This window comes from Myotis daubentonii, chromosome 6 (assembly GCF_963259705.1).
Source record: "Myotis daubentonii chromosome 6, mMyoDau2.1, whole genome shotgun sequence".
NCBI classification, from domain to species: Eukaryota; Metazoa; Chordata; class Mammalia; order Chiroptera; family Vespertilionidae; genus Myotis; species Myotis daubentonii.
Window position 1 is genome coordinate 10,102,832 of NC_081845.1, and position 22,640 is coordinate 10,125,471.

At 51.3% G+C, this 22,640-nt stretch overlaps 1 protein-coding gene across 5 annotated transcripts in view; it reads left to right on the forward strand.

The window, feature by feature from the left end:
* Nucleotides 1-1,382: 1,382 nt before the first annotated feature.
* LOC132236791 (UL16-binding protein 1-like) overlaps nucleotides 1,383-22,640 on the forward strand; it is a 37,396-nt gene continuing 16,138 nt past the window's right edge. Inside the window, exons 1-6 of one of the 5 annotated variants that reach the window (XM_059700062.1) lie at nucleotides 1,383-1,557; nucleotides 6,970-7,191; nucleotides 7,763-8,044; nucleotides 8,334-8,461; nucleotides 8,666-8,763; nucleotides 9,964-10,101. In XM_059700062.1, coding sequence (XP_059556045.1) covers nucleotides 1,464-1,557; nucleotides 6,970-7,191; nucleotides 7,763-8,044; nucleotides 8,334-8,461; nucleotides 8,666-8,743 — 804 coding nt within the window. In that variant the 5' untranslated portion in view covers nucleotides 1,383-1,463 and the 3' untranslated portion in view covers nucleotides 8,744-8,763; nucleotides 9,964-10,101. Of the gene's footprint in view, nucleotides 1,558-6,969; nucleotides 7,192-7,762; nucleotides 8,045-8,333; nucleotides 8,462-8,665; nucleotides 8,764-9,963; nucleotides 10,204-22,640 lie in introns of those variants that run through there. The other 4 variants (XM_059700061.1, XM_059700060.1, XM_059700058.1 and 1 more) reach the window with 4 other exon arrangements.

The window sequence follows — 22,640 nt, forward strand, 5'->3', positions numbered from 1 at the left end:
GCTATGCATATATGCATATAAGTTCTTTGGTTAATCTCTTCCCGCCTTCCTCCTCTGAAATATGTCAGTCTGTTGCATGTTCAATGTCTCTGGATATATTTTGTTCATCAGTTTGTTTTGTTCATTAAATTCCACATATGAGTGAGGTCATATGATACTTGTCTTTCTCGGACTGACTTATTTCATTTAGCATAATACTCTCCAGGTCCCTCCATGCTGTCTCAAACGGTGAGAGATTCTTCTTTTTTAGAGTTGCATAGTATTCCATTGTGTACATGTACCACAATTTTTTAATCCATTCAACTACCAATGGGTACTTGGGCTGTTTCCAGACCTTAGCTATTGTAAACTGGGCTGCTCTGAACATAGGGGTGCATATATTATTTCTAATTGGTGTTTCAGGCTTCTTAGGATATATTCCTAGAAGTGGGATCACTGGGTCAAATGGCAGCTCCATTTGTAATTTTTTGAGGAAATGCCACACTGTTTTCCACAGTAGTTGCACCAAGTGAATGATAATTCAATATGGTTGCTGTCCTTGTAGGAACAGACACAGTGGCAGACAGGGAAAACGCCATGGGAAAACGCAGACACAGGGCAGAAGGAGGCCCTGTGACAACAGAGGCAGACATTGGCCTCAGCAGCTGTCAGCCAAGCTCTGCCAGGAACAACCAAAAGCCAGGAGAGAGATGGCTCTTGCTCTCTAATTCTAGCCTTCAGGACGGCGAGAGAACACAATACCAGTTTTGTTTTCCTATTTTTTAAAAATATATATATTATTGATTTTTTACAGAGAGGAAGGGAGAGGGATAGAGTTAGAAACATCGATCAGCTGCCTCCTGCACACCCCCTACTGGGGATGTGCCCGCAACCAAGGTACATGCCCTTGACCAGAATTGAACCTGGGACCCCACGCTCTATCCACTGAGCCAAACCGGTGAGGGCTGTTTTTCTATTTTTACTGAGACATAACTAACATATAACATTATATTAGTTTCAGATGTACAACATAATAATGTGATATTTGTATATATTGTGAAAATATCACCACAGTTAGTCTAGTTAACATCTACCACTACACAAAGTTACAATTTTTTTCTAGTGATGAGAAGTGTTAGATCTACTCTTCTAAAAGCCTTCAGTGTGCAGAGAGTGTTATTAATTATGGTCGGTCACCCTGCTCTGCAACGCATCCCATGACTTGTTTAGTTTCTATCTGGAAGTGTGTGCCTTTTGAGCACAAGAGTAGTGATTCTGGAATTGGGAGTTTTTCACTGTAAAGAGCAAAAGTTATGGTGAGGAGGACCTGGTTGGGGCGGGGTGAAATATTACAAGAATTACGGCCCTGCGTAATAGGTGGGCGGAGCCACCCAAATGAGAATGTCCACATTCAATCTTCAGTTCGCGCTCGGACTGGGTTGGACTGCACTACCCGTGGGATCGCCTCCGCGCTTCTGGCCTCGATGGTGGGGACTGTGGGGACCACGTTGAGCCCCGTCTTCTTGCTCTGGATTCTGCCACAGCACTCCGCCTGGGCTGCGCCTCTCGGTGAGTTCGGTGAGCTCGGGGAGCCCGGGGAGCTCGGGGAGCTCGGGGAGCTCGGGGAGCCCGGGGAGCTCGGGGAGCTCAGGGAGTTCGGGGAGCCCGGGGAGTCCGGGGATGAAATCTGCGTTTGGGAAAGGGACAAGCATTAACCTGCGAACCGGAGTGGGGGAACCAGAGGGGATGCCCTTGAGGGGTTCGGGAACCCTGTGGCCGGGTGGCGCCGTGACACAGCCGACCCCTCCTCAATCGTCCCCGCGGCTGCCCGGTCTGCACAGCGGGTCGTCAGTCCCCTTCCAGGCGAGAAGAGGGACTGAAACGAGCAGGGGGGGGGGGGGGGGGACTTGGTAGCTGGCTCCTTGGTAAAGGCCTCCTCCCCGACCCGCGGGCCTCGCTAGCGCGCCCCCTCCCCCTCCCCTCTCCTCCCCCCTCCCCTAGCTAGCGCCCCTCCCCTTCCCCCTCCCCCTCCCCTCCCCCTCCCTCCTACCCTCCCCTCCCTCCTCCCATCGCTAGCGCGCCTCTAACCCTAACCCTCCCCTCCCCCTCCCCTCCCCCTCCCCTCTCCCCGCCCCCCTCCCCCGCCCCTCCCCTCCCCTCGCTAGCGCGCCCCCTCCCCTCCCCCTCCCCTCCCCCTCCCCTCCCCCTCCCCTCACTAGCGCGCCTCCGCCCCCTCCCCTTCCCCCTCCCCTCCCCTCCCCCCTCCCCTCTCCTCCCCCCTCCCCTCCCCTCCCCTCCCTCCCTACCCCCCCCCCCACCTTGCAGCACTGGAGGCTTCTCGGGAAGTGGGAGCCCGAGGCCCTGGCCTGTGGGATGTGGGGCGGGGACAGGACAGGGGGCATCTCTCACGTTAGTAACTCAAGGACAGCTGCGGGCCCCTCTTCTGCTCGCATGGCTTTCCCTGGGAAAACTGCTCTTGAACTTCTAAGCTCCTCTAGCAGTCAACCACGGCTTCAACCTGAAGTCCGACACACACACACACACACACACACACACACACGCGCGCGCGCGCGCTCACTTCCCTAATGAGTCACCGCCGCTCCTCACCCCAGCTCACATTGTTTTAAACTCAGTTTGTTGGCGTCCTAAGAACCAGTGCCTGCAACACCTTCCCATTCTGAAGTGACCCTCCCTCCACCAGTGTCACCTGACCTCCTCACCTGAGGACACCCCCAGCAGAAGCCTCTGCACCTGGCCCACAGAACCCGGAGCGGGGGAGGGGGGAGGGGGGCAGGAAGCATCGAAAGCTAGGAGAGAGAGATGGCTCTCCTGACACCGTGATGTCTAATTCTAGCCTTCAGAACTGCAAAAGAACACAATTCCAGTTTTGCTTTTTTGTTTTTCTATACTTTTTGCAAAGTAGACCCCTGAGAATGGTGGTAAAAAAGGGCACTCTCCCTCTACCTATGGTCCCAAACCCATATTTTCTAGCTACTGGGGAGGTAGCAACATATAAAGGTCATACACGGGGACAGGTGTCTGCAAACCTTTTCATGTCCTTTTTAAAAGTATTTTAATTTTATGTGTGTGTGTGTGTGTGTGTGTGTGTGTTATTGATTTCAGAGAGGAAAAAAAAGAGAGATACATCAATGATGAGAGAGTCATTGATTGGCTGCCTCCTGCACGCCACACTCTGGGGATCAAGCCCACAACCCAGGCACGGAACCGTGACCTCCCCATTCATAGGTAGAGGCTCAACCACTGAGCCACGCCAGCCGGGCTCTTTATTATTTTTTTTTTTTGAAAAAAATCTTCCATATGTTTTGAGTTATACTGCCATTCATTGTAACTTTTGTTGTTTGTTTTTTATTCAGTTACCATTTACATTCAGTATTATTTAGTATTAGTTCTAGGTGTATGGCTTAGTGGTTAGGCAACTCATACTTTACAAAGTGTCACACCTTTACATTTCAAGTACTCAGCCCTTTTTACATCTCCCCCATCCCTGCCAGTTTCAATGTGACTTCTTCTGAAAATCCTTGATATAAGGCTACTGATCAGCTAGTCTTCTGTTGGTTATTCAGGTTAATTGTTTTATATTTTTGCTGTACTTCTAGTTTGCTCCTGGGAGGAGGTGAGTGTAACTTCCACCTACTTTGCCACCATCTTGGATCTGCCTTCCTGCAAACTTTTTTTACAAAGAGCGATAATGAATGTCAGGCCACTTACTATCTGCCTCTGTATACAACAGGCACCTTCATGTTTGCAGAGGGAAAGCACAACATGCAAGTGAGTGGGGAACCAGATTTGGATACTGTCATAGTTTCCTGGCCCCACATTTAGGGTGTCCCACATATGGATGTCATGCCTGTTAGAAAATCATCTCCTAGGGTTCCTGCAGGGTGTGTTGAAGAGCTAGAAACATGCCCTATTTTGCCTGTGGCTTCTGGATGGAGTGAATGTGAGAGGATGTGGGTCCCACAGCTGGGGGCCTTTTCTCCCCTCCTTTCTGTAGACTGGATTCCTTGATCCCAGGAGACTGTGAGAGACACGGATGGAGCTTTAGGGCTCTGCTGGTGCAACATTTCTGGTATCAAGATCAGCATCTCATTCATTCCCTGTGACCCTGCTCATCTCAGTGCCTGAAGAATCATTTCTGTCTTGTGACCACTGCGTTTATTTGACTTAGTGACACTCATGATGGGAAACTCTAATAGTCCATAGCCAGAGGCCTCATCTCTACCATCCCCTGGTGCTTTACCACAGCCTCTTTAAGTGATCTATCATCTGCAAAGCCTGAAATACTTCTAGTCAGCGGTTCTCAACCTGTGGGTCGCGACCCCTTTGGCGGTCGAACGACCCTTTCACAGGGGTCGCCTAAGACCACCCTGCAACTTAGATATTTACATGACGATTCATAACAGTAGCAACATGACAGGTATGAAGTAGCAACGAAAATAATTTATGGTTGGCTCACAACATGAGGAACTGCATTTAAAGGGCCAGAAGGTTGAGAACCACTGCTTTAAGTGATGTGGATTTCCCTGCTGCAAGTGACATGGCCTTGCTTCTGAACACTAGGGATCTGAGCTGTGATTCTCCAGTAGAAATGCCATGAAGGCCCTATAGCACCTTGTGCTACTACAGGTATTTCTGGTATCCTTGGTCTGCTGGGCCTTATGCCTCAAGAACAAGGTCCATTCACATTCACGTATTGTCGATGACTTCTTTCATGTTACCACAGCAGTGCTGAGTAGTTGCAGCTGAGATCTATCATCTGCAAAGCCTGAAATACTTACTGGATACTCATTTATTGAAAGTTTTTTGGACCAGGCTGGCAATTAAATAGGAGGAAAAAATGATCATACCCCTGCAATCTTAGAGAGGTTTTAAGATTGGTACTCTTCTCTATCATTTTGTCCAGGATAAAATACTACTTTAACAATCTATTAGGAAAAAAGAAATAACAGTTTCAGAAGGTTGCACTTGAATTCCCCTACTGTGTAGCACTCAACCTACAAGAAATTCACTAACTACAATAATTTCCTATTCTTGTTACAAACCTGGGGAATGCGAAATGACCAGTGTGTGGGTGGCTGGATTAAATGATAGCACTGTGAGCAGGACCTGGGGCAGGTGTCTGTTCATTACCGGCGCCCCCACACCATGCACCACTTTAGTAACAGGGCCCAAGATGATACCTCTCATCTCTGGGAATGATGTCTCACACACTAGCTCCAATGTGAATGTAGGTATGTAGGTGGTTTCTGTTTCCCAGTGTACACTTAGCCAAGTCAATGACCATTTGGCACTTGCTGTCAGCTTGAAGGGTCCCTCCTCATGGGAACCGGGCCTCTCCTTCTAGTAATGGGTTACGGATCTCAGAAGTGGCTCCGTTCTCAAAACTGGGAAAAGAGCCAGCCTCTTTCTAGGGAGGCTGCTTTTAGCCTCCCAAGTATTTATCCTTGTGTTTTGTCTCTGATTTTATTACTTACGTCCAGCACTCTCTGAGTTGGCTGTTTATGTATTTTGTCTCTAGGATCACTGTGTTCCCTGAGCCAAAGGAACCTTTCTGGTCGTTTCAGTAATGGCACTCTGCTTGCTTGTGCCAGTTGAGCTCCTATATCTAATCCCATCATTTTGTCCAGGATAAGACACTGTTTTATTCTGTCAGGATTTTCATCTCCATTACTACTGGGAGCCCATTTCTGAAATACTACCTCCACTTGATAATTCTTGGCATCAGAGACAGCCAGCACTGACACTCCTGACAATGGTGTTCCCTTCTTACTGTCGGGGAGGAAGAATTTTTCCTCCACTCATCTAGGTTCTTCTGGCTGGTCTAACACTTAAATTAACGTCAGACACATTAACATGTAAAAATCAAATTTTAATATGGTATGTACAGGAGATCATAGAAATCGGAAACTCTCTGAAGTAACCACAGTAAGCAGATTTTATGCTTTTAAACAAAGAAATCATAAATTTGTGAAGAATTAACAAAGGCATTTTGGCTTGGAGTGGTAAATTAGCAATGAAGCAAGAAGGTTATGTTATACAGCCTTCTTGGCCCTAAATTCCCTATCTCTGGTGCTAAGAATGTCTCTCTACCTCCTGGTATAGGGAAAGTACATTTCGCATAGATTTGTTGCCTGCTTTCAGTGGGACAAAGGACGGTCAGAGTATCCTTCTTGCACCAGCTGTTTCTTAAATAACTTTAATTCAAAATTATCAATATGCCAAAGTGACACATTTAAACCCTGGCATCATCAAGCATTCATAATAAGTTCGATAAAGAATCCTTCATGCATTCCCTTGAGCAAAGTTGATGGACATTTTCTGGTTGTTCTGACTTTTCATACTATGACCATTCTGAGTCTATGCATTTCCCTGAGTCTTTTAATCCCTCCCTGTACTATCTGTGTTGGAGGCTCCTGATATTCTCTTTCATACAGTGTAGCCATCCATTTCCTCAAACTCCTAATACCTATCCTAGTAGCAGGTAAGCACCCTCTCCCAGGGCTGTGCTAAATCCTGTGACCTATAGTTGTCAACTCCCCCTCTTCAACATTGGGTTCCCTTCTCACTCTGTCCCCACTATCATCCGGTTTCCTCAGGAGCAGCCCGCTGCACACTCAAACATCTCCCCACAATCCTCTGGCATCAAGACCTTTTTCTCCCCTATGAAACCTGGTACATCCCTGGACTTGTTATAGGCTCACTGATGCTGGTTATTGGCCTGGAGGATAGAGGGGACATACTGGGGATTGTGTGGTCTCCTGCCAGGCAGTGGCCTCCAGGGCCTCCTCAAGCAAGGGAGGGTCACTGGCCTTCACCTGGTGATTAGAGGGGCCTGGCAGAGTCAGTTCTTGCTCTACCAGCCCAGCCCAGCCCATCAGAGGGATTCACTTGCTGTCAAGAGATGGGGGAGAGGCACTTGTGGGCACTTTTCTTCCAACCCCAACCTTCACTTGCATTTTTCCCTCACAGGTGCTATCTCTCTTAGCTATAAATTCACCATTACTCCTGATGGACAACCATGGTGTAAGATTCAAGGCCAGATCAATGGAAATGAATTTCTTGATTATAACTGTAATAGCCAGAAGAATGCCACAGAGGTCTGGGAGAGACAGACTAAAACTCTAAAAGGCCTGATGGGAGAGCTCAAAAAGAACCTGCTTGACATTAAACCAGAAATTATTAAAATCATTGGTAAGTTTGCAAGGCCCATGGTAGGAGTAGAACACCGTGATAGCGTTAGGGAACAATTGCATTTATGTAAATACTAGAGGCCCAGAACACAAAAGTTGTGCATGGGTGGGGTCCCTAGGCCTGGCTGGTGATTAGGGACTATCGGGGCCACTTCACCCAGTCCTGATCAGGGCCGGGCTGGCTGGAGCCTTCCAGTTGCTGGCCAGGGCCTGTCAGATGGGCGGAGGGACAGGGGGAGGGACTGCAGGAGGCTTGCTGGCCATGGGAGGTTGGCTGTGGGGGGCGCACTGACCACCAGGGGGCAGATCATGCATTGAGTATCTGCCCCGTGGTGGTCAGTACACGTCATAGTGACTGGTTGACTGGTCGTTCTGGTCATTTGGTCGTACTAGTCGCTTAGGCTTTTATATATATAGATTGGAAGTTGGTTCCACCTAAGAGGCCCAGCAGCCAGGATAGGACACAGAAGACAGAGCAAGACTAGGAGATAGGAGGGAAGAGAGGGCTGGACACAAGGTGGTAGCAAAGGATGTATCAAGACCCAAAGCTGACCTCTTTCCCATGGTGGTAGGGATAGATTCTTTCTCCCTGCAGGGCACCATGATGTGTAAGCAGGAATCCAATGGACACAACAATGCATCCTGGAAGTTTGGCTTTAATGGACATAAATCTCTCCTCTTTAACGTGGAGAACAAAAGCTGGACAGTGTTGCGACCTGAAGGGCAACCGTTAAAGGAGACATTGGCCAGTGACAGAGCTATGACTGGTGAACTTGTTAGTATCGCTACTCAAGATTGTATAGACTGGCTTCAACAAGTTTCCGGAACCCAGGGTGAAGTTCTGAGCACAAAAGGTAACTGTGCAGAGGGGATGACATTGTACAGGTCTCTTGAAATTACATTGACGTTGTGTGTGTGTGTCTGTGTGTTGTGTGTGGTTTGAAAAAGTGATCCAACCGAGGGGTTTTGGGGGTTTTTTTGGAGTCTAACAGTCATTGGTATGTTCTGAAATCCCTCCTTTCCCTTGTCACCTCCTCTTCTTCACTGCACATAACCCTAGAACACTCACTGTGGCTTTCTTGCTGACCCCAAGGGCATCATTGGGCTATAGAACTTTTTCCTTGTACTGTTTCCTCTTTGTAGCATTACTTTCCTTCTTCATCTCAACTGGCCTACTTTTGGAAATCCTTCAAAACCACCTCAAATCAGCTCCTGAGAGGACTTCTCAATCACCTTCCTCAATCACCTTGTGTCGCAGCAGGAGTGACTGGGTATATTGTAACCTTTGCTTCCCCCATTAGCTGTGTGAGCTTCAAGGGGACAGGGCCCATCTCCGCTCTTTGTTCCAACCCCAGGATCTGTCACATTGGCTGCCACATGTAGAGGGGTAGAAACTGTTTGCATTGCAGGATTGCCTGAGACAGCACCTCAGATTTGGGTTCTGCACAGGATGTCACTCTGTGTTTCCACTACAGCTCCATCAACCATTGCCGCAGCCACAGTTCCGTCCAAGGCCACAACCAGCATGCCCATCATTTCGATCCTCCCTGTGATCCTCACCGGCTTGATCATAGTAGGTATCCGCTGCTGGGGCCTTATAGTAACGGGTGCTGAGGGCAGGATTGAGTGGGAAGTGAAAGGCAGATGGCCAGGGGTGAGGGAGGTGAATTCCCAACCTGACCCCTGATCCCGCCTCACTGAAACTTCTCCTCCTGGAAATTAGACCAGGAGACTAACACATGTTATCACTGAACAGCAGTAAGTTGCACAAGCTCAGCCCTGAGTTCCGCTGTCTCCTCACTGTTGATGCCAGTGGGAAAGGGAGAGGCCCACACCAAGGCTTAAGGCCTATAGATGCTGAAGGGGTTTAGGGATTTCAGTTCTGACTCAAATTCTCTATTTGGGAATAGTTTGGGGTCCCAATGTGGGTGGAGTGGAGACAGCAGGCACAGAGGACATGGGCAGTGCTCACATTCGGGTGAGAGTAGTATGCTGGCTCCGTGTGATATGTCCAAGGAAGGGGAATATCCAGGGGACTGGATCTAATCCCAGGAAGAGTGTTGGAAGGCCTTGCAAACCCAACTCAAGAAGCTGAAGTTCACAGAAAGTGGTTTTGAACAGTCCAGTAAGGAGGGAGGCAAACAGTAAGGACGGTGCAGGGAGGCAAGAGTAAGGTTAGAAGGGGCCAGTTCTCAGTGAACCCCTGAGATTCCTGGCTGAACCCTGATGCAGTCACCTGGCAGACAGCGTCTTCCACACTCCAGATCCTGAGCCACTGAGTGGCCCAGGGCAGAGGTGACTCAGGACATAGGTGGGGCGGACCACGAATGGATGGGGCGGGGCAGGGGCCTTCATACTGAGAGCTCCATGTGCGGCTAGGTAAGAGGCTGGGAGAGAAGGAAAAAGAAGGATGTTTGACTGCATCCCTCCCCAAGCTGCCAGGTGTTAGAATGTGCTCTCCTGTCCATCAGAGCTCCCACCAGGTCCTTTAGACCCTCCCACCCCCAGGAGAATCAGACTTGAGTGAAGGGAGCAGATTGACTCATTAACCCAGAACATCTATAGCAGGGCTGGGGTGACTCTGTGATGTGCAAAGGGTGGGAAGAGCTTGGTACAGGCTGCTGGTCCCAGGGCAGGGGTGGCAGGTTCAGGGAAGACGTGACTCTGGTGAGGGCAGGGCTGGAGATGGGGAGTGATTGGGGTGCTGTAACCCCAGGAGAACTGACCCAGGATTTCTTCAGCCACTGGGACCAACACTCGCCCTTTTCTGCAGGCTGCCGATGCGACCAAGGAGGCCCTGGTGGTGTGGACCATCTCAGCAACTCTGTCTTTTGCTTGGCTACCTCTGGATGACCTGCTGTTCTGTTTTTTAAAAATTAATTTATCTTTATTATTTTTAATCTTTATCGTTGCAAGTATTAGATATGCTATTCATTTTATTTAAAAAACTTTATGTTTAATTTATTGGCATGGCAGGTTAATAAAATTATATAGGTTTCAATTATATAATACATCATCTGTGCACTGTATTGTATGTTCACCACCCACTCCTTCCACCACCATTTATCTCCTTCACCCTCATCTACCTCCCCCAGCCCCCTTTACCTCTGATAATCACCATATTATTGTCTGTGTCTATGAGTTTGTGGGGTTTGCTTGATCCTTGACTATTTTCACCCAGCTCCCCTCCCCTCTAACAGCTGTCAGTCTGTTCTCTGTATCTATGAGTCTGTTTCTATTTTTTTAGCTTATTTTATTCTTTCTATTCTACATATAAGTGAGATCATATAGTATTTGTCTTTCTCTGACTGGCTTATTTCACTTAACATAATATTATCCAGGTCCATCCACTGTCGCAAAAGGTAAGGTTTCCTACCTTTTTTACAGCCGAGTAGTATTCCATTGTTTAAATGTACCAGAGCTGCTTTATCCACTCATCTATTGATGGGCACTGGGTCTCTTTCCAATCTGGGCTGTTGTAAATAATGCCGCAATGAACATAGGGGTGAATATATTCTTTCCAATCAGTGTTTCGGGTTTCTTTGGATATATTCCCAGAAGTGGAATCGCTGAGTCATATGGCAGTTCCACTTTTAATTGTTTGAGATATGGAGATTTGTTTTATAACCCAGTAGAGAATTCACAGCATCTCACTGTTCCTCCATGTTATGAGGTAAATAGTACCAGTGATTCTGCTAGAACGTCTTGTGGAAACAGAGAATGTAAGGGTCACTCTTCAGTTAGCAGGCATCTTTTATTGGTCTCAAACATTACCCTGATGCTCTGAATGCAAACAAATGTTCTAGGACTTAACCAATGAGAACCTTATGATTTCTCCAAATCCCCCACCCAACACAGTGACTTTCCTGTCATCTCTCCCCCTGACTCACCTCCTTCAGCTAGAAGTAAGTCTTCTCAGCAGAAACATCCCTACTTCGCAAATATTTTTTTATTTCTTCACAGACGAAGGGTTCAGAATATCCTGGGTGTCCCAAACAAATGTATGGCTGCCTTGGTGCAACAGCAGAGCTGAGTAGTTGCAACAGACTTTTAGGCCTGGAATATGTAATAGACACACATTCACAGAAGTCTCAGACCAGGTTGCTATCAAAGAGAGATGGGATAGGGATCATGCACCCGCATCCTTTTAGGTAAAGGCTACTAATCTCTGTCATTTCGTGCAGGATACAATACTGCTTTAACATTCTCCTTGGGAAAGAGGGACGAAAAATGAGAAGGAAGTACTTGTATGTCCCCACTGTGGTAGCCCTCACCCCATAGAAAATTCACTAACTACAAAGATCTCTCCATTCTTGGTACAAATATGGAGAATGTAAAGTGATCGTTGTTGCATCTGTGGATGCAGTGAAACCTCTATGAGAAGGACCTGGACAGATTTACATTCATTGCCTGCCCTTGTCCCCATGCACCACTTCAACAACAGGGGAGCCATGAGGATGCTTTCAATGCCCAGGGATGATGTCAATCACACACCTGGTCCAACCTGTCTCATAAGTTCTGGATTTTCTATTCCATGTTGTGTGTTCAACCCTGGTTTCAAACTCCAAAGACCCATCCTACTAGAAGATTAGCTCCATCTCCGAGAGCCATGCTAAACTCCATGACCCATCACTGTTAACTCTCCCTTCGCCAACATTGGGTTCTCTCTTCCTCAGCTTTCTCAGGATCAGACCCTACACACTCTACCTTCTCCCTGCAGAACCCTGGCATGTTTTTGCCAGTCCTCTGGCATCTAGACCTTTTCTTCCCCTAGCTGGCCTGGCATGTCCCAGTGTTGGTTATAGACTGACGGATGCTGAGTACTGGCCTAGTGGACAAAGAGGACGTATCCGGGGATATGTGGTTTCCTGCCAGGCAGAGGCTTCCTGATCCACCCCAAGCAAGGGAGCCCCTTCCATTTGGGGCTCAGCTTAGTGTTGCCCATAGCGGGTGGCTCTCCGATCTGGAAGGACAGCACAAGAACCCCACCAGGGCTGCGGGGGTCCGCTGGGCAAGCGGGAAGATGGCGGCGGCATGGGTCTCTATGACTTCTGGGTCTCAGTTCTCAAACATCTTAGCTGAACCATCAAGGTCTAATGGAAGTATGCTTCGCCATTCCTCATCTTCATATGTGGTGTATCCACCAGATAAGCCTTTCCTTAATTGTGATCTACGATGCTCCCCAAATAAGCCTTCACTTGCCTATCCAGTAAGCAACAGCGAAGCCATATTTTCTGCTCTGAAGAATCTTCAAGAAAAAGACTCAACACTTAGAACATGAAAGGATTCAGGTAGAAGAAAGTGTGAAAACCTTGTCTAGAGAAACAATTGAATATAGGAAAGTATTGGATGAACAGATACAAGGAAGGGAGAATTCAAAAAATGAGGAATCAAAGGAAAATCAGAACTGACATCTCAGTTATTAGCTGCAGAAAGTAAATGCAATCTTTTAGAAAAGCAATTAGAATACATGTGTAATATGATAAAGGATGCAGAAATGGAAAGGACATCTGTCTTAGAGAAACAGGTTTCCCTTGAAAGAGAATGACAACATGATCAAACACATGTTCAGAGCCAACTTGGAAAATTGGATCTACTTGAGCAGGAATATAACAAACTACACACAATGCAGACCCTTGACTGGTTATATGAACCCTTGTTCCCCCCATTAGCTGTATAGGCTCCATGAAAACAGGCTCCAGCCCCACCCTCCTTTCCACCCCAAGGCCTGTCTCAGCAGCTGCCCCAAAGTAGAGGGGTAGAAACTGTCTGTATTTTAGGGTGACCTGGTGCAGCAGAAAGTGAGGAGGCATCTCCTCAGATTAAGTGCCTGGACAAAGGCTTTCACTCTTGTGTTTTCATTTCAGCACCACCAATCACAGCCCAGGCACAGCTCCATCCAAGACCAAGTCCATCACTTCAGTTCCTCAAACCCCTGTAATTCCCTAACTTACTCAATCCTCCTTGGCAGAGTAATATAGGGTAATAGGTACTGTGGGCAGCACTGAGAGTCAATCAAGAAGCAGATACACTGGCATGAGGACGGCAAAGGTGAATTCCCAGCCAAATCCTGCCCCATTGCCTGGCCATCTCATCCTGGAAATTAACTCAGCTGAATATGTGTAAGTCAGGGTTCTCCTGAGAACCAGAATCAATAGGAGATATAGAGCCAGACTACAGATAGAGAGAGGTAGAGGTAGAGATAGAGAGATAGAGATAGAGGATTCTGGAAAAAATATTTTGAGGAATGAACAATAAATTAGATACTATCTGTGTGGGGGAGGGGGAAGGACCTTTGTGGGTGCTGTGAGATCTAGCAGCATACGCTGAGGGACCCAGGACAAGTCTCATTCAACTATGAGTCTGGTAATGGGCACCAGAACTCTGTTCAGGGTGAGGAAACTGCCGAGGCCCCTCTCTCTGCAGTGGAAGAAGAACCCTGGTGAGTGCTGAGCTGTGCAGATACCCACAGGGGAGAGTTGCAGAAGGCCAGCCTTCCCTGGGAGGGATTCCAGCACAGAACTGGAGGAGAAAAGTAGGACTCTTGCCGCAGCCAAAGCAGAGGTGAGAGAAACCTTCCCGGAGCTTCCCTCCTCCCACGGCCCACTGCTGATCTCTCTGAGGCAGGGACCTCTCTGAGGTGGATGGCAGTGGGGACTGAGTACCCCGGCTACCTCAGTGGTGTGGGATGATGCTGGAGAAATCAGTTTCTCTCCAGTGACACCCAGAGTTCTGCGAGGGCACCTCTATGAGAAGCGGAGGGGGGCGGGGGAGATTGGGAAAGAGGCACATAAGGGATGTAACTCCTGGTGACTGTACTTTGCCACAAGCAGGGAGTACCACACCCAAGGATCTTGCTATCAGGTCTGTGAGCACCCCAAAAGCACAAGTGCTAACGCCACACACACACACACACACACACACACACACACACACACATGCACACACACTCACGGACACACACACACACATTCTGCAGCTGTGTAGTGTCTGTGTGCGGTGTGGGAGAGCTCAATACACAGAAAGTGTGCATCTGAAAACAGGCCGCACTAGGCTATCAGCGGTATTCTGGCAGAAACCCGCAAGGCCAGCACACGTGAAATGAGTTATTAAAGTGTTGAAAGAAACTATTTTCCAACCAGAATACCCAGTCTGTCAATGTGAAGCAGAATAATGACTTTCCTATAGAAACAAAAGCTGAGGGAGTTCATCACTAGACTTTCTTTGCAAGAACTACTGAAAGGAGTTTTCAAGCTGAAATTTAAAAAAAAAAAAAAAGCTAATGAAGGAAGGCCTGCTTCCCGCCCCCCTTCCCCTCCCTCCCACGAGATGGGCTGTCGAGTGACTGCGGCGCGTCCTGGCTGGAGAGCACAGCATGAAGCAGTGGGGAAGAGAAAATACTACAGAGTAGCTAATGGATGTGAAAATGATGTTTTATTTTTGTGGCCAGCATCTGTGAGATCTGTAATAAAATGACGGCTGCCTGTGACTCATGGTTCATCCAAACAGGAAATCGAATGAGTTAATCTGCGCCTTCTCTAACTTCCCTGAACTTGCCATTTGTCTGCAAACAACGTTCACCCGCTCAGCCTGCCTGGTCAGCACGTGCTCTGCTATCTGTTTGTAAACAAACGGCGCCCTCTGTCGACAGGCGATGCCTGGGGATCTCCTTGACAAGCCAGCCTTACTGTCAGCGGAGCACGGGGGACCCACAGGTAGGCGATGCTCCCCTTTTGCTGTAACTGGATTCCTTGCCCCACGAAGGCCACCAGGGACACCCCGTGAAGCTATAGGTGTGAGCCGAGCCCTGCTGGTGCAACATTTCTGGTGTCGGGATCAATCCCCTGCATTTGTTTTCTTTCTTTTTCTATTTTTATTGAGATACTAGAGGCCCAGCGCGCGAACCCTGAGTGACTTTCTCCCGCGCGGGGCCCTGACTGGCTCCCTCCCGCGCGGAGCCCTGACTCCCTCCCGCGCTGGGACCAGTCTCCTTCCCGCGTGGGGACCAGACTCCCTCCCGCGCGGGGACCAGACTCCCTCCCGCGCTGGGACCAGACTCCCTCCCGCGCGGGGACCAGACTCCCTTCCCCTCGGGGACCAGACTCCCTCCCGCTCGGGGACCAGACTCCCTCCCGCGCGGGGACCAGAATCCCTCCCGCGCGGGGACCAGTCTCCCTCCCGCGCGGGGACCAGAATCCCTCCCGCGCGGGGACCAGACTCCCTCCCGCGCGGGGACCAGACTCCCTCCCGCGCGGGGACCAGACTCCCTCCCGCGCTGGGACCAGTCTCCTTCCCGCGTGGGGACCAGACTCCCTCCGGCGCGGGGACCAGACTCCCTCCCGCGCGGGGACCAGACTCCCTCCCGCGCGGGGACCAGTCTCCTTCCCGCGCGGGGACCAGACTCCCTCCCGCGCTGGGACCAGACTCCCTCCCGCGCGGGGACCAGTCTCCTTCCCGCGCGGGGACCAGACTCCCTCCCGCGCGGGGACCAGTCTCCTTCCCGCGCGGGGACCAGACTCCCTCCCGCGCGGGGACCAGAATCCCTCCCGCGCGGGGACCAGTCTCCTTCCCGCGCGGGGACCAGACTCCCTCCCGCGCGGGGACCAGAATCCCTCCCGCGCGGGGACCAGTCTCCCTCCCGCGCGGGGACCAGACTCCCTCCCGCGCGGGGACCAGACTCCCTCCCGCGCGGGGACCAGACTCCCTCCCGCGCGGGGACCAGACTCCCTCCCGCGCGGGGACCAGAATCCCTCCCGCGCGGGGACCAGTCTCCCTCCCGCGCGGGGACCAGACTCCCTCCCGCGCGGGGACCAGACTCCCTCCCGCGCTGGGACCAGTCTCCTTCCCGCGTGGGGACCAGACTCCCTCCGGCGCGGGGACCAGACTCCCTCCCGCGCGGGGACCAGACTCCCTCCCGCGCGGGGACCAGTCTCCTTCCCGCGCGGGGACCAGACTCCCTCCCGCGCTGGGACCAGACTCCCTCCCGCGCGGGGACCAGTCTCCTTCCCGCGCGGGGACCAGACTCCCTCCCGCGCGGGGACCAGTCTCCTTCCCGCGCGGGGACCAGACTCCCTCCCGCGCGGGGACCAGAATCCCTCCCGCGCGGGGACCAGACTCCCTCCCGCGCGGGGACCAGACTCCCTCCCGCGCGGGGACCAGACTCCCTCCCGCGCGGGGACCAGACTCCCTCCCGCGCGGGGACCAGAATCCCTCCCGCGCGGGGACCAGACGCCCTCCGGCGCGGGGACCAGACTCCCTCCCGCTCGGGGACCAGACTCCCTTCCCCTCGGGGACCAGACTCCCTTCCCCTCGGGGACCAGACTCCCTCCCGCTCGGGGACCAGACTCCCTCCCGAGCGCGGCCCTGAGTGACTTTCTCCAGCGCGCGGCCGGACTGACTGCACCTCCCGGGAGCGAGCCGGGGGCGGGCCCGCGGCGGCTGGGGCTGGAGGAGGCGGAGACAAAGTGCGGGCTTTATAAAGGCGGCACCCGCCTCCGGGCGCCACACGGACACCGGGCGACCGCGCGTGCTGTTAACCTCGGGTCCCGGCTGTGCCCGCTCCGCTTTGGGTGGAGATGGAGCGGTCCGTAGGGCTCAGCGCCGTCTTCTTGCTCTTAGAGCTTCTGCTTTGGGACCCGGCTGCTCCTCTCTGTGAGTTGGGGAATGGAATGTGGGGCGAGGGACCGCCATTTAGACGGGAACCTGAGGATGTGATGGGAGGGAGCCCACGGTGGGGTTCGGAGCCTTCCCGCCGGGAGGGGCTCAGACCCGCCGACCCTCGGCCATCAGCTCTGCGGGCCCCTTTCCGTCTCCGGGGCGTCTGCTTAGCTGCCGCCTCTTTCCAGGGAACAGGGACAGGGATGGGGGATGCGGGCGAGGAGGGCGCTGCCTGCGGGGACTTCTGATGAAGCCCCTTCGCCACCCTGAGCCGCGACGCCCGCCCCCCCCCCCCAATAAAGGCTTCTTCAGAGCGTCCACAAAACACACCGTGACTCCGAGCCCGGGCTGCCGCGGCTCGTAGGCTTCCTCCCAGCGCCCCAGCCCGGTCGCTCCTGGCAGCGCCGGAGCGCGCACCGCAGGCCGGCTGCCGTGGCCCCTCCGCTGCCCGCAGAGAAGGAAGATGAGCAAGTGGAGTTGGCGTCCAGCCAGCCCTTGGCCTCCACGCGGGAGAGGACGGCGCTGAGAAGCGGGCGGGGCGGCCGGGAAAGCAGCCGCCCAAGGAGCCCAGCGAAGGGCCCACACCTGAGACCTCGGGGCGGACCACAGGGGAGCGAACAGGGCGCTGCCCGGACCCGGAAACCACGGCTCCAGGGAGGAAACCAGGGCAGACCCAGGGCACCGAAGAGGGAGGAAGAGGAGGGCATCTCGCAGGGGTCCGCCCAGGAGGAGCGGGGACCGGCCACCTGCTTCCTCCTTCTGGGATGGGCAGCTCCGCTCCCTCTGCCCCCGCCTCCCCGGCCTGCACCGCCTCACTACACGGCACAGCAGCCGGGCCTGCGGGTGGAGGGGGAGCAGTTTTCCTTTGGGCTCGGCTCCCAGCACCCAACACCCCCACGTGCACCCCCCCCTCCCCCGCCTCCTGACAAAGCTGGCGTCCCACTTAGCAGCACCCCGTGCCCGCCACATCCTGGCGCCCTGGGCGGTGGGGGCATTGCTGACTGGGCTCCTGGTTTAGGGGGTCCCTTCCCCACTCTTACCTCTGGCTTCCCATGAAGAGGGCCTCGGAATGCTCCCCTGGCCTTAAAGGGGCCTGAGCCCCATCTCACTCTGACATGCCCACTCCGCTGTCCTCCAGCAGCACCTGTGGCCATGGATAGGGCTGTTTGGCCCCAAGATGCCCCAACCAACCTGTGTCTCATCAGCTGCGGCTCACACTCTCTCTTCCACGAGGTCCTAGCCCTGCACTGGGTTGAACAGCGCCCCCCTGGGGCACAGAAGGGAAGGCAGGAGAGGTGTGAGCCCCAACACCATCTGCCTCCAGTGTCCTCCCCTCACATGGGGCACTAACAAGGAGCCAGCCTTGCCCACTCCCACTCCCTGCTCCTCCCCACCCCCAGGGTTCTGGTTCCATCTTTCCTCTGTTCACAAACTCCCTCTGGACAGTTGTGTTGTTTTTGTTCCATGTTCCATTCTTAGACATCTGTCATTGCTGTTGCTGCCAGCACCCAAAGTTCATCCTCACTGCCTCCTCTTCTGCCCACACTCCCCTCCAAGATGGTCTTAGGGAGGGGCCAGGGGAAAAGCAGGCAGGGAACCCACTGCCCCAGCCCAGGGAAGGTGGGGCTCTGCCCCCAGGATGCTGCAGCAGAGTGAGCAGGGGGCCTGTGTTGACAGCAGAGAGTGTAGGGCCACCTTCTCCCCCTGTTCTGCCTGAGAGGAGGTAGCCATGATTTGTCCCAGCCTGGGACCCTCCCTCTGGTTTCCTACTTGCAGTTACTTGAAGAAAAATATATCCTTTTCTGGAAAAATAAAGAAAGTGGAAGCCCGAGCCCCTGACATCTGGACCTGAACAGGACAAGGGCTGCCCAGCCATCAGGGGGATTCACTTCCTGTCAGGAATGGGAGAGGGACACTTAGGGTTACTTTTATTCCAACTACAACCTTCCCCTGCATTTTCTCCACACAGGTGCTAAATCTCTGGGCTATAAATTCACAGTCACTCCTAATGGACAACCATGGTGTGAAATTCAAGGCCAGGTCAATGGAAAAACATTTCTTCATTATACCTGTGGTAGCCAGGAAGTCAAACTCTTCAGTGTTCTGGATGTGAATGCCATACAGGCCTGGAATCAGCAGAGAGAAACTCTGCAAGATGTGGTGGACGAGCTCAAAAAGATCCCGCCTAACATGAAAGCAGAGATTACTGCACCCAGCGGTACGTTTACAAAACCCAGGGTAGAGGCAGAACAGGGTAGTAGAGTTAGGGAACAATTGTGTTTATGTGAATATTGGAAGTTGGTCCCACCCAAGAGACTCAGGAGCCACCGAGGACAGAGCAGGACCAGGAGATAAGAGGGAGCAGTGGGCTGGACACCAGGTGGGGACAAAGGCTCTGTCAAGACCCAAGGCTGACCTCTTTCCCTTGGTTTTGGGGACAGGTCCTCTCTCCCTGCAGAGCAGCATGATGTGTGAGCAGGAATCCAGTGGACCCACCAGAGCATCCTGGGAGTTTGGATTAGATGGACAGATATCTGTCCACTTTGACCCAAGGAATGGAAACTGGGCAGAGCTAAATGATGAAGGCAGACTGTTAAAGAAAACATTGATGCGTGACAAACATAGGACCGAACTCCTTAATAGGACCTCAGTTGGAGACTGTATGAAGTGGCTTAAAGACGTTTTGTGTCCCCAGGATGAAATTCTGAGCACAAAAGGTAATTCTGCAGAGGGAATGAAGTTGGAGGTCCCTTGAAATGACATTCACACTGTGTGTGTGTGTGTGTGTGTGTGTGTGTGTGTGTGTGTGTGTGTGTGTGTGTGTGGTTTGAAAAAGTGACCCACCTACCACACCGGAGTTTTCTGGAGGAAAAAGGCCTTAAATGTGCTCTGCAATCCCTGTTTGGTTTCTCTCTTCTTCACGTCTCTTCCTTTGGTTTCTCACTTCCTCACGTCTCTGCCTGAACATAACCTTGGAACACTCACCATGGATTTCTTGCTGACTGCAAACCTGTGGGCATTCTGTTTTCAGACCTTTTCCTTGTCCTGTTGCCCCTTCTCACCTTCACTTCTCTCTTCAACTCACCTGGCCTATTCTGAAAATCCTTTAACACCACCTCAAATCAGCTCCTGAGAGGATTCTCTACCATCTTCCTCATGTGTCACCGCCTCTTCTATCCCAGCAGGAGTAATTATTGTAACCCTTGCTTCCCCATTAGCTGTGTGAGTCCCAAGTGGCCAGGGCCCATCTCCACTCTTTGCTCCAAGCCCAGGATCTGTCACCTTAGCTGCCACACGTAGAGGGTAGACACTGTCTGAATCATAGGATTACCTGGGACAGTCTGGGCTGAGGAGGCATCTTCTCAGAATTGGGTTCTGCACAGATGTCACTCTTGTGTTCCATTGCAGCTGCATCAACCACTGCCACAGCGACAGTCCCATCCAAGGCCACAACCAACACGCCCATCGCCTGGTGGATCTACCCTGTGATCTTCACCTGTGTAACCATAGTTGGCATCTTAGTCTGGGTCCTTTACAGTAACAGGTATCGAGGGCTTAATTATGTGGAAAATGTTGGAAGGCCATGTAGACCCAATTCAAAAGGCTGAAGTTCACAGAAAGTGGCAGTGAACGGCCAGTTGGGGGGTGGGGGAGGCAAACAGAAAGGACTACTTAAGGAGGCAAACCTTAAGGCTAGAAGGAGGCCTGGAATTCCTGGCTGAGCCCTGGTGTACTCACCTGACAGCCAGCCTCTCCACGTTTCAGATCCTCAGCTACTGAGGAACCCCTATGAATAGGGCAGGGCTGGGACCTTCATACTGAGAGTTCCAGGTGCTGCTAGGTAAGAGGCTGGGAGAGAAGGGAAAAGAAGAATGATTGTCTGCAACCCTCCCCAGGCTGTCAGGTGTCAGGATGGGCCTTCCTGTCCATCAGAGCTCCCACCAGGTCCTTTAGACCCTCCCACGCCCAGGAGAATCAGACCTGAATGAAGGGAGCAATTGAGTCATTACTTTAGTCCTGAGCTCAGAACGTCTTTGGCAGGGTTGGGGTGACTCTGTGATGTGCAAAGGGTGGGCAGAGCTTGGTACAGGCTGCTGGCCCCGGGGCAGGGGTGGCAGCTTCAGGGAAGATGTGACTCTGCTGAGGTCAGGGCTGGAGATGGGGAGTCACTGGGGTGCTGGAGCCACAGGAGAACTGACCCAGGATTTCCTCCGCCACTGGGACCAACACTCGCCCTTTTCTGCAGGCTGCCGATGCGACCATGAAGGCCCTGGTGGTGTGAACCATCTCAGCGACTCTGCCTTTGCTTGGCTGCCTCTGGATGACCTGCTGCTCGTTTTTATTTTTATTTTTTTTTTTGAGGGGGGGGGGAGTCTCTAATTCTTCTCTGTCTCTTTCTTTTTTTTTTTTTTTTTTTTTTTTGCTCGTTTTTAGAACACGAGGAGTTCAAACCTTCTGTCCAGAGACCAGGGACAGATCAGGATGAGACAGTAGAGGCAGCATCTCATGTCCGTTATTGCATTTGCTGAGTATCCTCCTCAGGGCCTTTTAAACATATCATGTCACTTTCTGTGGTGCTAAGAGATGTAATTCCTGCATTTAGACATTAATAGCTTCAATAAGAAATCTCCACAAAAAGAACATTTTCCATCTTTTTCTGGAAGATCAATTACATCTCTGCATCATGACTTTTTATGCAAATGAATTACCAAAAAGTGCCAAACCTCACAATTTCTTTCTGTCCACAAAAGTAATTATGTATTTTTAAAGAACAAAATTATATTGACAATTGTTTCCATTAGTAGCTTATAACAGTACAATATTAAATAAACATGCTTATATTCTAAAAAAATGAATTCCTTTGTTGTTTTGTATTATTCTTTTTTTAGAGAATTTTTTAGTTTATCTGAGCCAAACATGACAAATACCAACAGCAAGATCTCAAACCCTAAGAATAACAAAGTGTTTTTTCTGTCTATGAGATTTTTGTTTGTTTTTTTTTCTTTCTTTTTTCTTTTTTTGCTTAATCCCTTCTATTTCACCCTGCACCCCAACACATCCCCTCTGACAGCTGTCAGTCTGTCCTCTGTATCCATGAGTCTGTCTGTTAGTTTATTTTGTTCATCAGATTCCACATATAAGTGAAAATATATAGTACTTGTCTTTCTCTGACTGGTTTATTTTACTTGGGATAATGCTCTCCAGTTCCATTCATGCTGTCTTAAGAGGTAAGGTTTCATTCTTCGTTCCCTCCTCCTCCTCCTCACTTCTTCCTTCTTTCTTCTCTTCCCCCACCCCTTCTCCTCCTTCTTTTTGGTCAGTCATCACCAGAGGATCTTTTTTCTATTGATTTTAGAGAGTGTGGAAGGGAGGGGGGAGAGTGTCCAGTGGCTCCAGCTGAGGGGAGGTCTTAGCTTGGTGTAAGGACTAGGAAGTCCTGAGTCCCACCCTGCCCCCATCCATGAGCCTTCTCCCCATTAAATAAGCAGCATAGACTAAGGCCTCCTGCTTCGAACACTCACCTAGTGAAGACAATGAGCTCCATGTGACAGTAAGTTCAATTGTCCTAAGACTGAAGATTGGTGGAGGAAGCCTATGCCAGGCCTCTCTCCTCTTAAACTGAGAGACAGAATAGCAGCAAACTCTGTGAATTAACAGATATAAAAGATATAGAAGGTTCTGGACTGACTCTCTAGAGCCATTATGCAAAAGGGGCCTGTGCTGTGTGCTTTGAAAGACAAGGGACATGTAGGGTTGGGCAGGGCACAGGCTTGGTTGGGATTAGATCTTGGT